The following is a 14,801-nucleotide window of genomic DNA, read 5'->3' as shown; positions in this document are numbered from 1 at the left end:
CACCCCATGAGGAGCACTGTATGCATGCATAGAAGACATAGCACAGACAATTAACCAATCCCACCCACCCCCCATCCTCCAATACCTCAGAACAGTTGAAGTATCTATCGAGGATGATGCAACGTCCCAACCCCAATGGGAGCTGAAGATTAAGCCCTTCCAATGGATCCCCATCAACTATTCATCAATGTATTATCAGCCCTAGAGATTGGAGATTGTATCTCCAGGGATGAAGCCACTTTATATTGCCATCGTGCAAGTAAGTGAGCCGAGTCATGAAGTTTCCCTAAGTCTTGTTGATCCAAGATTTTGGTCTTGTAACATGGAGAGTCACATCAGACCTAAGAAGCTCCAGATCGGTTCCCGCTGTGGGCCCTGGAGCACCACGATGATCCTGATCTGTGTTCACGTTTTCCTTTGGGTTTGGACTGTCTGCGAGAAAAGCCACTCGAAGAGGAGTCTGAATCTAGCCGTGGAGACATGTGTGGCTTCACCCGAATCTACTCTGTCCAGGCAAACACCTCCTCGGAAGGGTCACAGAAGAGGGTACGTGAGTTGTAGGTCACCGTCAGGCGGGCCGGAAATAATAGAGTGAAGGAGATCTTGAGGCTCCTCAATTGAGCTTTTGCTTCAAGGGAGGATTGACAACGCTGTTGGACCAGTCTGGTATAGTCCAGAAATATCATGATTCGTTGGGAGTCAAAGGAGATGGAATTCTTCAGCCTGGCCTGCCTAAGGATGGTGTCTCTGTTATGAAAGTTCAGGATCCTGGCGAAGATGGGCAGCACCGGGGGGAGGTTTCTTTAGAAGGACTGATGGGCTTGCTCTTTAATGAAGCATGGGGATAGGAATCCAGCTGGAATCCAATCTGCTAGCAATGTGGCGAGAAACTTCCCCACAGCTTCACCTCACATCCCTCAGAAAAGCCCACAAACCAAAGGTTGTTCCTGCTAGTCCGTCCCTCTGCGTCTTATACTCGTGTTGCCAGGAATCTGGTAAGAGTTTCTAGAGTGCTCACTTTCATTTGGAGGGTAACCACAGTGTCCTCGACACTGGACACCCTTGTCTTGGTATCTATAATCCTCTCCACCGCCTTTTGCAGGTCTTGACGCAGAAGCATCACGTCTGAGCCAATAGCGCCTATCTTGGCATCGAGCATGTCTCTCGATTGGGTAATGGCTGCCAACAATGCTGTGCTGTCTGGCAGGGCACTAGTTGATCCGCCAGGGTCCATCATCTGGGAGCCCATTTCAGCATTGCAGTCCATCATGCTCTGCACCAGGTGTTTTATCGTGAGTCGTTGTGGGGGAACTCCCAGGTCCTGCGTGGCTGCCATTGAGCTACTTTGTGTGAGGGGAACCAAGGCCCATGCAGCATTCACAGCCCAAAGGTACGGCTCGTATTCAGAGCGTGCATGTGGATTTTCCCCTCTGGTGTCTTCATATATGCTGGCGGGGGGAGAGGCGGAAAGAGGAAACAAAACGACCGGTCTCAAGCGGATGCACCCTCAAAAGCCCCTTTAATGGGTGCTTCACCTGATGACTTATTTCAGCAGAGTCCTACAGGAATGTGCTCCTCCCAGCCAATGGTAGGTCCTCAGCAGGGCTCTGCTATGGCCTGTCTTCAGGATAATAATGTGTTATGGGGCACTATCACTCTGCATGGGCTTAAGATGTAGCCTGTTCAGGCCGTCTCTCTCCCCAGAGCACCCAGGCGCCAATGTGATTGTGGCTACAGAGGCTACGGTCCTCGTGATGTCTACATTAGTCCCAAATTGGGGCCTGCACCAGGCTAACCACGGCCTGATCACCCCTACCCGCAGCCCAATCTGGCAGCCGAAGCCCTTCCAGCTCCAGGCTGCAAACGCCAGTAGCCACATAGACATCACGGGCGGTTCTGAGTCAGAGGGCAACTCTATCCCAGCCTAGGTGCAGCTCGATATAGCCGCCAGATACTATAGGCTTCAGCAGAGTTGTAGCTGACTTCGCCGCCCTGCCTGGCCCGATGCAAATAGGAGGCCTCACCCCCAGCAGGCCATGAGCTCTCCATGGGCATTTGCTGCCCTCTTGAGTCACGCACTAGCGGTTCTGAGCAATGCGCCAGTCTCTGGCCTCCTGCAGGCGGAGCTACACACCCCGGAGCCCCACCGTCGGCAGTGCACCAGCCCAGCAGGGAGGGAGGGCCTGGCCTACCATGCCACTCCATCCAGATCGGACTGCGGATCGACTCCCAAACTAACCTCAGCGGGCAACGGCCCCAGAGAACGCAGCCTGGAGTCTTCCTCAGCTCAGCCCCCTCCAGGCAGACCCATCCTCAGGAGAGTCACGTGCAAACGGCGAGGGGGGCGCGGTGTGTCAGGCCTCAGGCACTCAAGACCGCTGCTCAGCTGCCACACTGATGCGCTCTTCAGAGCTCCTCAGGACCTTTTTCCCCCACAATGGGGGCCCCAAAGGAAATCAGGACAGTTGCGGGGCAGTATGGGTTATGATGGTTGCAATTCAGCAGGATTTTTGGCGGATGTGTGATCAGGCGGCTGGAGCTTGCCTAAAGCCGCGTCCACCATGTTGGACCACCAGGCTACGCCCCCCCCCATTACACTGTTTTTTAATCAGAGGATCAATTTCTTAATTCAACTAATTATGCCGACATGTTCTATTATCATCATTATGGACATCTTTTTCTGTACAGAGCCAGTGAACACCGTCCCCATTTTGATTATAAAAAATGGAAACCAAGTCCAACCCCCCCACAAGGGAGTTCCAAAAAGCCAAGTTCATGTATTTTACGGGATATAACACTTCAATCCATATTTATTTATTTTTATTTTGAAAGTTTTATATAGCGCGAACATGACCCTTGCGAGTATCAGAGTGCTTTACAAGGAAGATAATTGAACAAAAGAACACTAAGTCATAATTATGGCCTTCAAAACAGTTGTTTTGAGAGTAACATACATTGTTTATGTGAATTTAGTCATGAGAAGAGATTTTACTTCTTTTTTGAAAGAGGCAGTAGAGGGGTTCAGCCTGGTTTCTGGGGGCAATGCAGTCCATATCCTAGGAGCGATTCATATGTCATATTATTTCAAATTTATTCCAACCGCACCAAAAAAATGATCTGCTTCTCAGACTAAGCTCATCTATACAGCTTAGTTTGACAATCTGTTAACCGTCAAAGGTTAGGATTACTGAAGGGACAACAGCAAGTTTAAAATCGATTTGGGGTGCAAAGTCCTGGCAGGTTCAGGGCAGGGAAACTTCATTTTGAGCCTGTTTGATTCTCACACAAATGATTTTCTTGAATGAAAATATCCGATAGACTACTTGTCTGAGATTGTCAAAAAAATGAGAAATAAACAGTCTGACAATTACCTCTATTGCCCGATTCGATATATGGCAGAATCTGACAAACAACATTGAAGACCAATTAAATTGCATGATGCAGAATGGTACATTTAATTCTTAATTTGCCAGTCCTGGTGGGTCGGTGTTAGGCCAGTGGATACAAGTGATCATCATGCTTGTTTTCTTAATTCCACACCTGGATTTAAATCAATCTGACTTGATCCCAGATACTCACCACCTTAGGCAGAAAAGCAGCCCTGGTCCTGAGAACCATCCTTTCAGCATGAATGGTCAGGAATGGGGGTTTGGAACTTAGAGCTTGAAGCTCACTTACCCTCCTTGCCGAGGTGATTGCAACGAGGAAGATCGTTTTAAAAGAGAGAAGCCTCAATGGACACTTGTGCAAGGGTTCGAAGGGAGAACCCATTAAAAAGGTCAGCACAAGATTCAAATCCCAATGAGGAACAACAAAAGGAGTAGGAGGGAACATATTTATGAGACCCCTCAAGAATCTCAAAACCACCGGAGATTTAAAGAGAGATGGCTGATACGGCAAACATAGAAACGCCGATAAGGCTGAAAGATACCCCTTGACCGTGGCAACAGCCAAACCTTGCTGCGCCAGATAAAGGGCAAACTGTAAAATATTAGATAAATGAGCCTTCAAAGGGTCAACATCTCTCTCCCTGCACCAAGAAACAAATTTTGACCACCTATAGGAGTAAATGGACTTAGTGGTGTCACGCCTGGCAGAGAGAATGACATCCACCACCTCGTGAGGGAGAGAAAAAGAACTCAAGTTGCCCCGTTCAATCTCCAGGCATGAAGGTGTAATGTCTGGAGGTGGGGGTGTAGAACCTACCCCCCATTTGAGAGAGGAGGTCTGCCCTGTGAGGGAGACGGAGCGGCGGGTGAGAGGAGAGGTGGAGAAGGTCTGAGTACCACACCCTTCTTGGCCAATCCGGGGCGACCAATATGACTTGGGCCCGGTCTTGACGAATCTTCCTCAGAACCCGAGGAATCAAAGGTATGGGAGGAAACGCGTAAAGGAGTTGATCTCCCCAACTCAACTGAAACGCGTCCCCCAATGCTCCTTGCATCGGATACTGGAGACTGCAGAATGAAAGGCAGTGAGCGTTCTCGCGAGTGGCAAATAGATCCACCCGAGGAGTCCCCCACATCCGAAAGATGTCGTGAACAACCTCCGGGTGAAGCCTCCACTCGTGGTCGGCAGAGAACTGCCGACTGAGACTGTCTGCATGAACGTTCAGAACTCCGGCCAGATGATTTGCCACCAGACAAATCTGATGGTCCTGAACCCAGGACCAGAGACGCAGAGCCTCTCTGCAGAGACACTGTGACCCTACTCCTCCCTGCTTGTTGATGTACCACATCGCAGTCGTGTTGTCCGTTAGGACTTGAACCGAACGACCGCGAAGGGAAGGGAGGAAGGCCTTGAGCGCCAAACGTATCGCCCTCAATTCCAGAAGGTTGATGTGAGACAACCTTTCTTCCGGAGACCAAAGACCTTTGACCTCCAGGTCTCCCAGATGAGCACCCCACCCGAGAGTGGATGCATCCGTTATCACTGTGGCCACTGATGGAGGCAGTTGAAAAGGCTTTCCTTGCGACAGATTGCCTTCCACGCCACACCAAGACAGATCCGCTGCAGCTTCCCTGGAGATCTTCACTGACTCCCTGAGATCTCCGTTGTGCTGATACCACTGCCTGCGGAGGCACCACTGGAGTGCCCTCATGTGCCAGCGTGCATGACTGACCAACAGAATGCAAGAAGCCATCAGACCGAGCAGACGCAGGACCTTCAGGACCGGAACAACCGCTCCATTGTAGAATAAAGGAATCATCTCCTGAATGTCGTGAATCCTTTGAGGTGGAGGGAATGCACGACATACAGAAGTGTCCAGTACCGCACCTATGAACAGGTTGTGCTGGGAGGGCACCAGGTGAGACTTGGGTACGTTTATCGAAAAACCCAACCTGTGTAACAACTGAGTTGTCTCTTGCAGATGATGGAGCACCATCTCCGGCGACTCTGCTTTGATCAGCCAGTCGTCTAGATAAGGGAATACAGGAATCCCTGACCTTCTGAGATGCACAGCCACCACTGCCATCACCTTGGTGAAAACTCGAGGCGCAGTAGTAAGTCCAAAGGGAAGAACCGCAAACTGGTAGTGCTGCGATCCCACCGTAAAACGGAGATACTTCCTGTGCGACTTCAGGATTGGGATGTGAAAATACGCATCCTGCAAGTCGATTGACACCATCCAGTCTTCTTCCATCAGCGCAAGAAGAACCTGAGCAAGGGTGAGCATTTTGAACTTCTCTTGCTTGAGATAGAGGTTCAAAACCCTGAGATCCAGGATCGGCCGAAGCCTGCCATCCTTCTTGGGAATCAAGAAATACCGGGAGTAGCATCCTTGACCCCTCTCCTGCTCTGGAACCACCTCTATCGCACCCTTTCGAAACAGTGCCAGGACTTCCTCCTGCAGGAGAAGCAGGTGGTCCTCCGAACAATAACCTTGGCAAGGAGGGTAATTGGGAGGGAACTCCTGAAAAGGAAGTGCATACCCATTCTCTACAAGATTGAGAACCCAAAGATCTGATGTAACCGATTCCCAATCTCGTAGAAAATGAGTAAGCCGACCCCCTACTGGCCCTACATGATCCAGAATGGTGGATCTAGGGCTGCTTTGCTGATGCGGGTGGGGGTTGGGCATTATTGGAGGAAGTGGAGGAAGAGGAGACTTGACGTCCACGTCCACGACCCCTCTGTCTACCTCTATAGGATCTATATAGAGGGTTCTGCTGCTGCTGCTGCTGCTGTTGTTGTTGACCCTGCTTGAAGGGACGAAAAGAAGATTTTCCAAATCCTTTGAATTTTCTAGTCGTCGACCCTCTCATCTGCAGACCCAAAGATCTTGCGGTGGCACGGCTGTCCTTAAACCTTTCCAAGGCTACATCAGCCTTCTTACCAAAAAGGCCAGTTCCTTCAAAGGGTAAGTCCAGCAATGTAGACTGCACATCCGCAGAGAAATCTGAAGACTTTAACCATGCGGCTCTCCTGGTCGCAATGGATGAACCCATAATTCTAGCAACAGAATCCACAGTGTCCATGCCGCTCTGAATGACCATGCGGGCAGCAGCCTGAGTGTCAGAGACCACTTCATTAAAGTTCTTCTTATCCTCCTCAGGAAGTTGACAATTGCTTCACTGAGTCCATTAGAGCATGCACATATCTACCTAAAAGGCAAGTAGCATTTGATGACTTAAGAGCCATGCTCCCAGAAGAGAAAGTCTTCTTCGCAGACTGATCTAATTTCTTAGACTCTTTGTCAGCTGGCACCTGAGGGAAAGAGCCTGCAGCCCTATTAGAGCAAGCCGCCTGAATCACAAGACTTTCCGGAGATGGATGCGTAGAAAGAAATGCCGGGTCATCAGGAGCCACTCTATAGCGCCTTGCAATAACTCTTGAAACTGCAGGAGCAGATAATGGCCTCTTCCAAATCTCCTTTATTGGATCCGTCAAGGCATCAGTAAATGGCAGTGTAGGCTCAACAATTGAAGAAGGAGAATGCAAGACTTCAGTGAGGATGTTGGGCTTGTACTCCACTGTGGGCAACTTTAAATTAAGAAGGTCAGCAGCCTTCCTAATAACCACGTGATAGGGAGCCACGTCCCTAGACGGAGTATCAGAAGTCAAAGGCAGACCCCACTCGGGAGAGAGTTCCAGACCACTAGCATCCCGAAGCTCATCGAAATCATCATCATGATCAGGAAGCTCGCCCTCTTCCACATCAGAACTTTCATCATCCTTTTGCTCGAGAAGACGCTGAGCTCTTCGCCTCGACCACTCCAATCGAATCGAAGTCGACGGATCCGGTAACGACTCCGACGGAGCCGGTTCCGACGTCGATCGAGGAGCCGGAGCAGCAGGACGAGAGTCATGAACAGGTGTGGTACCTCGATCTCGACTGCGAGGTCGATCCGGAGTCGGCGAAGCCGCATGCGGAGTCGAAGACCTCGGTGGAGCCGTACCGAGCCATGGTGGAAGAGGCGCCGGCATGAAAGGCATAAATGGAGCCGGGGCGTACGACTGAGGAATACCCAGATTGTACGATAATGGACCCATGGGACCAACAGGCGCTCCAGTGGGGTACATTGCCCTAGAATATACTCCAAACATCGCATTTAGAAAATGCGAGGGATCCTGTCCAGGACCAGGAAAGGGAGGGTACGGACCTACCGGATGTTCCAATGGAGGCCGTCCCGACACATTCTCACTCTGACCTTCCGGGTCCACAGGAGACTCCGCTGGAGCCGGTTCTAGAGGAATCACCTCTTCTCCCTCTTCATGCTCCGAGGATATCGGATCCGGATCCGGCTCCGGCCCCGGGGCTGGAGAACCTTCTTTTGATAAAGCAGGCGAAGGAGAGACAAAGTCTTTACGATGTTTGTGAGACCTTCTCTTCGAATCAGAGGATTCCTTCTCCGAATGATGTTTCGAACTGTGCTTCCTCCTCTTATGCTTTCTCCTCGAGGAGCTCGAAGCGTGACCTGAAGCCGATTTAGATCTAGATCTAGATCTTTCTCTGGATTTTGACTTCGCTTTAGATCTCGACTCCTCTCCAGATCTCGAACCCGCTCTGGACCTCGACTCCGATCCCGACTTCGATCGAGACCTTTGCTTCGACTTCGATCTTCGTGACGTCGATCTCGAATAACGACCAGAATCCTGTTTTACTTTTGCCAAAAGTAATTTAGCTTCACGCTCTCGAAGCTCCTTTGGATTCATCTTAAAACAGGAATTGCAGTTCTTGACGTCGTGACTCGAACCAAGACACCACAAACAATCCTTATGTGGGTCAGTGATGGACATCGTGCGGGCACAAGACCTACATGGCTTAAAGCCTGTTTTCCTCGACGACATCTTCGGAGAAGAATCAAGTCGTAAGAGAGAAACAGTGGCAATTAATTAACAGAAAGATACTAAGTATCGCAGAAGATCCCGAAAACCGTTAGCGTCGAAGACGCGGAAAAAAGGGAACTGACGTCATCACGCCGGCGTGGGCCTGATATGGGGTCGGTGACGTTAGACGGAGTCGCGCGCGATGCCGTGCTCCTGTGACGTCGCCCACGTCGGCGTACTACGAAGAAAATTTCCGAACGTTGCTGGCGCAAGGGGGATATTCACAAGGTGAGGAATCCACACGGCAGATGTATCTATTAGAATAGTTTTTTAGATTGTGTTTGTAGTAACTGCTACTATTCAAAATATGTTCACTTTGAAGAAATTGCATGTGTAAATAAAGTAAATATTGCAATACAACTAACCTTGGCATATATTTGCTTGTCTTCCGCCATGAAAATCCATTCACAGCTCGGGGATGTGCTAAGTATACAAATGAAAAGTCAACTTCACCCTGCACTTGATTTTCAGGGCTTGTCACAGGTGTCGTTACTGCAGATTGCCAACTATCAGTATTATACCAAACCTTTACAAGACAGTCATCCTGTTGAAAAAAGGAGTAAGAACTAGGCATCAATAAATGGCAAATAAAAGGAAGATTAAACTTACTCTTATTATGATTTCCATTTCTTTACATGTTTTTTGATGACATAACAACATAATAAGTGAAGACTACTCATTTAGGCAATAACTTATTAGAAAATAATAATAACAATAGTAATGAAAAATGGCATTTAATCTATTGACTTCGAAGAACCCTTCAAGGACCATGCACGTCAATGAGTTTTTCTGAGATATATGGGAGAATGGGCAGTACTCTACACCTTCCCTTCATGGGCCTCACTGGCGCCAATGCATACTAGCTAGACTGCGGGTGAGCTCCTGATGCACCACTACAACAAAGACTGCAAGGTTAGAACTGTGACTTAATGATCTGTGACTGCAAACTGACCATTACCCAGCCTGGTAGGCCAGCTTATTAATAAACGCTACTGAGGAAAAAGTAGCCACATATGTGCAGACGTATTTTTATGAATTCGTCCTGCAGAATCTGCAGAGGCAATGCTTTTTTACAGTACCTATAATAGAAGTTTTGTTTAATTTGTATTCTTGATTCAGATAAAGTAGATCCATAAAAGTATACATACATAGATAAAACATTCAACAACAGAACAATAAAAGTTAAAAAACACAATAAAAATGTACATCATAATGCAGAACTGTTAAAATACAGAATACACATCATACAGTGTTCATCGAATTGCGGGCTCGGATGGCAATTCTCAGAAAGACCCCAACATAAGTGATTAACTTATCGCCCAATTTAAAAAGAATGTTCAAGGCTTCCCTGTAGTTTATAATGTAACGCCTCTTAACCTCTTGAGTGCTCATGACGAGACCAGCTCGTCAGGAGTCACAGTGGAGCTGTGCTCATGATGAGCTGGTCTCGTCATAACGGCGCCGCTCCGCCCAAGCGTGATTGATTCCCCGCCTGTGCGGGCGAATTAATCAGTGGGCGGGCTCGTGACGAGACCAGCTCGCCATGAGCACAGCTCCACTGTGACTCATGACGAGCTGGTCTCTCACGAGCCCTGGGCGCCGCGCTCCCCCCGGCACCGTGAGGGAATTACCCCCACAGGGAAGGGGTTAAAAACGGGAAGGAGAAATATGTATACATCATAAAAAAAGTGTAGTAAGGATTGACCAGAACTCCTGTCGACAGACAGGGAGAAGAATCAAGGATGGCCTGAAAACCCAGGGAGGAAAGCATAATAAATACTTGACAGTGCCAGCTGAGGGGAAGCAAAAGGCTGCTCTCCCAGCGGCCCATGAGTTTATATAAATACCCAGTGGAGTGGTGTGGCTCACTGGTTAGAGGCAGCAGACCCGGGAGCAGAGGACGGCCCGGGACCAGGGTTCGATTCCCGACACGGCAGGGTCTTGGACCAGGGTCAACGGACTCGATAATTCTTGCCTCGGTGCCTACTCTAACTAGGAATCACACTCGGCAACTCTGGGCATTAGCTTGCCTTATCTCCACAACGGCCCCCCACATACGCCGGGGATGCCTGGTTTCACCTTGGAGATACCCAGTAGGGACTATTTCACAGGGAAAGCCAGGACGGGTTCCCCAGCGGTCTACAGCGCAGAGATACTCCTTCGGGAGTCGATTCTAGCGCTTTAGAAACCCGCAATTAAATTAAATTAAATTAATTTAAGTTATCATTTTTAGTATTCAAATACAGGACCCCATTCGGTTTCCTAGCCTCGTAAGCCAGTCTTTCCTCACAATAACACTTCTATAGAGCTGCCCGAATCTCTTTTTTTTTTACAGAGTCGAGGCTCTTGGGTTTTTCAAAAACATGCTCATAGCCAACCCTGCGCAAGCTTGTCTTCACCCCTCTTAGTCACTCAATATCCATGCCTTTTCCTCAACTAATGCAAAAACAACAGTTGATGGACAGAATGCAGAACAATGTCATACATTCACCCCAGTGCAGAGATCTGGGCCTAAATCCATAGTTTTTTTGCTCACCATGCCATTCCAGTTTGAACACAGCCATATGCAAATCAGTCTTGACCCGGTGCCTCATGGGAACAGTCCAGCCCGAACTGCCAAGCCAGGTCCTCCCTGGACTGGAAACAAGCATCCTAGGACCGGTTTCGGGGTTTCACCCCTCTTCAGCCAGGATAGCTTGATTCCAGTGGTATGTACAGCACGGGACCCATGTCTGGGCATACCCGTACCACTCGGGGTGACCAATGCAAAAACAACAGTTGATGGACAGAATGCAGAACAATGTCATACATTCACCCCAGTGCAGAGATCTGGACCTAAATCCATAGTTGTTTTGCTCACCATGCCATTCCAGTTTGAAACCAGCCATATGCAATCAGTCTTGACCCTGTACCTCCTGGGAACATTCCAGCCCAAACTGGGTCAGGGTGCTTGCAATGTTCAACACTTCGTCCATCATCATCCCCTTTGGTTCTGCTTTTTTCGCCCTAAGTTGGCAGGGTATGCCCAGACGTGGGTCCCTTGCACACTTTGCCACTGGATTCAAGCTAGCCTGGCTGATGACGGCTGATTAGCCAGAAACCGGTCCCAGGATGCTTGTTTCCAATTCAGGGAAGACATGGCTTGGCAGTTCGGGCTGGACTTTTCCCATGAGGCACAGGGTCAGACTGATTTGCATATGGTCATGTCTGAACTGGGGTGGCGGAGTGAGCTAAAGAATGATGATGGATTAAACCCAGATCAGTCGACTGGGGGTGAGTGCTTGCAATGTTCAACACTCCGTCCATCATGCCCTTTGGTTTTGCTTTGCCTCAACTAAGGCAGTCCTCTATAATATCTCTTGTAAGGGATGCTGCCTTATTTTTCGATACAGCTAGCCAAAACAAGGGGGGACGTGCTCTGATTTAGTCTTCTACATAAAATAAATTCAATTCACTATGACAAATATATTGGAGCAAGGAAATGGGGACCCCCAAAATCTCACAGCAGAACCTATTTTCTTTATTCTGTATGTTGTAACAATTGAAGATACCCCAAACCTCAGTCCCATAAGTTGCTATAGGAGTACACCTTGTCTTAAAAAATGTGTAAGATAAGTAGAATAGCCTCCCTTCCTAGGTTGGGGTAAACCAAACAATATGTCAATTGACTTAGAAAATGCATTCGTGCAATGACCAGTGTGATCCGCCCAGGAACCATTAAAAGCAAAAATGTGTCCCAAATATGAAAAAGTGCTGGTGCATTGTAAACAATGGTTGCCAATAGCAAGATAATTTTTTGTACTTCTTGGTTCCGCAGGCCATAATTTAAGATTTTGTAAAATTGGTACATAAATCTAACAAAGGAATAAAATCCACAAATCCCTGAACTAAAAGACACAAGGCTCTAGGAGTAAGACCCATCAAAACAGCATCACCGGCATCAAATAAGGAGGTAAAATAGAACTTTTAATTCTTGGGATATCCTGGGTGAGAGTTATTAAAAAAGGGTGAAGATTATTAATATATAAAATGAAAAATCAATGGAGCTAAAACACATCCTTGTCTCACCACCCTGAAAACACTGATGGCATTAGAGAACTCCCTTGCGTGTTTATTCTAATCCTGGCCTTCATGTCTCTATGTAAATAGGTTAATAAATGCACCATTGCCTCATCCATCCCACTCTCTAAAAGGATTGACCACAGTTTTGATTGGTTAACACAGTCAAAAGCTAAGGTCAAATCCATAAATGCAAAATAAATCAGGGAGTGTTGGGCAATAATATATTTCCCAATAATTAGTTCTCCGTAGCCCAACCTTAGAACTTATTATACAAAATCCTGCACAAATTGTTCATTGCCAGGGGATAATTTGACCAGATAGACATACGAAATCTGGTGGGGTAATAGCCTGCATCTACCACAATGACCCTCTGTGTTTCAGTCATTAACAACCACCCTGCCTGTATGTGAATATATTTGCATCAATATCACTTGCAGCAATAATCTCAGTTGTAAACTACAGCCTTCTACCACCCTCCTGGAGACAATCTGGTGTTCACTGAACAAATCATGGAAGTCATCGCAACCAATGATAACCCTCAAGTGACCCAGATCTTCCTCAGAGACTTTAACATCCACTGAACTGACCTAAATGACAAAGCAGTCAACAGCCGTAGGTCATTTTTATCAGACCATGAGTTGACCCAAATCTGTAACAGCCCGACTCACAACAAGGGTGAGACACTGGATCTTATTGTTTCAAAGATTGTCAATATCACATTGGAGTCCATTGGCCCCTGTGACCGGACAGACCATTTATTTATCTTTATTTTGAAGGTATTATATAGCGCGAACATGACCTTTGCGGGTATCAGAGCGCTTTATAAGGAAGATAATTGAACAAAAGAACACCAAGTCATAATTATGTCCTACAAACCAAACAGTTGTTTTGAGAGTTACATACATTGTTCATGTGAATTTAGTCATGAGAAGAGATGTTACTTATTTATTTAAAGAGGCAGTAAAGGGGTACAGTCTGGTTTCTGGGGGCAATGCATTCCATATCCTAGGAGTGATTCCAGAGTGAGCACAGTTGTATGTTTTCTTCTTCGCAAATCGTTGTGGTTTCAGTAGAAGGTTACTGCAGCTCCGGGAGGGTCTGTTGCCACATGAGAGCACCAGTTTCTGGGCCAGATAACTCGGAGTGTTATGATGTAGGGCTTTGTGCGTCATACAGGTGATTTTTAGTTGAATTCTAGCTTCGAAAGGTAGCCAGTTGAGGGCTCTAAGGTCAGGGAAAATGTGGCAGGTTCTTTTGGAGCCTGTGATGAGTCTGGCTGCTGCGTTGATTGATGCTCTTGGAGGTTTACCATACCACCTTCCTCATCAATTTACTGGTGACCCCGTAGGGAGGGTAACTGAAGAATACAAAACAATGAACTCTTCAAGACATAAACCTCAATGCCTTACCCAACCGCTGTAACAACTCCTTGACTACTCAGACTGACATGGTTGACGTCCATGACCTCACAGACTTCTACAATACCTCCATTTTGGACGTTCGAGACTCTATCGCCCCCTTTCAACAGAAAACAACCACCAAAGTCTCTAAATCTTGGTTCAATGACAACTTGAACACTGATAGACGTGATCGAAGATCAGCAGAAAAAGCCTTGAGATCCTTGCCCTCCGTGGGACTCCTAAAATGCTTACGTTCAGTGAAGAATACATACAACAGAAGTATCAGAAAGGCGAAGGCCAACTTCTTTAGAACTCATCTCGACCAAGTCAGAAATTGACCCAAAAATCAATGTACCATCACTCTTCCAAACTGTGAGGAGCAGGCTTCCTTCTTGGAAAAACTAAAACCATTGAAAGTGACATACAATCAGAAAGAGAACTACTTCCTGCTGCCATGCACATCTTTTCACACTTCCCCCAGATCGTTGGAAGGAGAGATTCCCCCCCCACCCCCGACACATCTCCAAAAACACCACTGCCTGGCACACTTTCACATCAATCAATGAAAATGACATTTACAACATTCTTTCATCCTTAAACACATCTAATCACTTCATCAACCCTCAACCTAGGACAGATAACCCCCATTTAAAAAAAACCTAATGCAGATAGCTCAGATCTCAACAACTTCCGCCCTATCTCCAACATCCCCAATCTTGCGAAGCTTCTGAAATAATGTGTCTCGATCCAACTCTGCAACCACATAGATAACTTTCAACTCCTTGACCAACACCAATCTGGCCTCCTTCAAGGTCACATGCCTGAATCAGCACTCACACACATTGTGGATGACATATTAAAAATGCTGGACTTAAATAAATCATGCCTTCTGATACTACTTGACATATTTTCTTCCTTCGATACTGTTTAACACGACATTCCATTGAACCCACTTGAACGGAGGATGGTGGTCGTACTGCAATGGTTTACTTCATTCCTCCACAAAAG

The 14,801-nt window shown here is 47.3% G+C and overlaps 1 protein-coding gene across 4 annotated transcripts in view; it reads right to left on the bottom strand.

Moving 5' to 3' along the window:
* The window catches only part of DMXL1 (Dmx like 1), a 2,287,446-nt gene that overhangs the window by 1,886,542 nt on the left and 386,103 nt on the right, over positions 1–14,801 (bottom strand). For all 4 annotated transcript variants that reach the window (XM_078675553.1, XM_078675555.1, XM_078675552.1 and 1 more), the window contains one exon: positions 8,697–8,875. In XM_078675553.1, coding sequence (XP_078531679.1) covers positions 8,697–8,875 — 179 coding nt within the window. The remainder of the gene's footprint in view (positions 1–8,696; positions 8,876–14,801) is intronic.

Source organism: Lissotriton helveticus, chromosome 2_1, assembly GCF_964261635.1.
Source record: "Lissotriton helveticus chromosome 2_1, aLisHel1.1, whole genome shotgun sequence".
Lineage (NCBI taxonomy): Eukaryota > Metazoa > Chordata > Amphibia > Caudata > Salamandridae > Lissotriton > Lissotriton helveticus.
The sequence above is the reverse complement of the archived record's forward strand: the minus strand, read 5'-3'. Positions and strand labels throughout refer to the sequence as shown.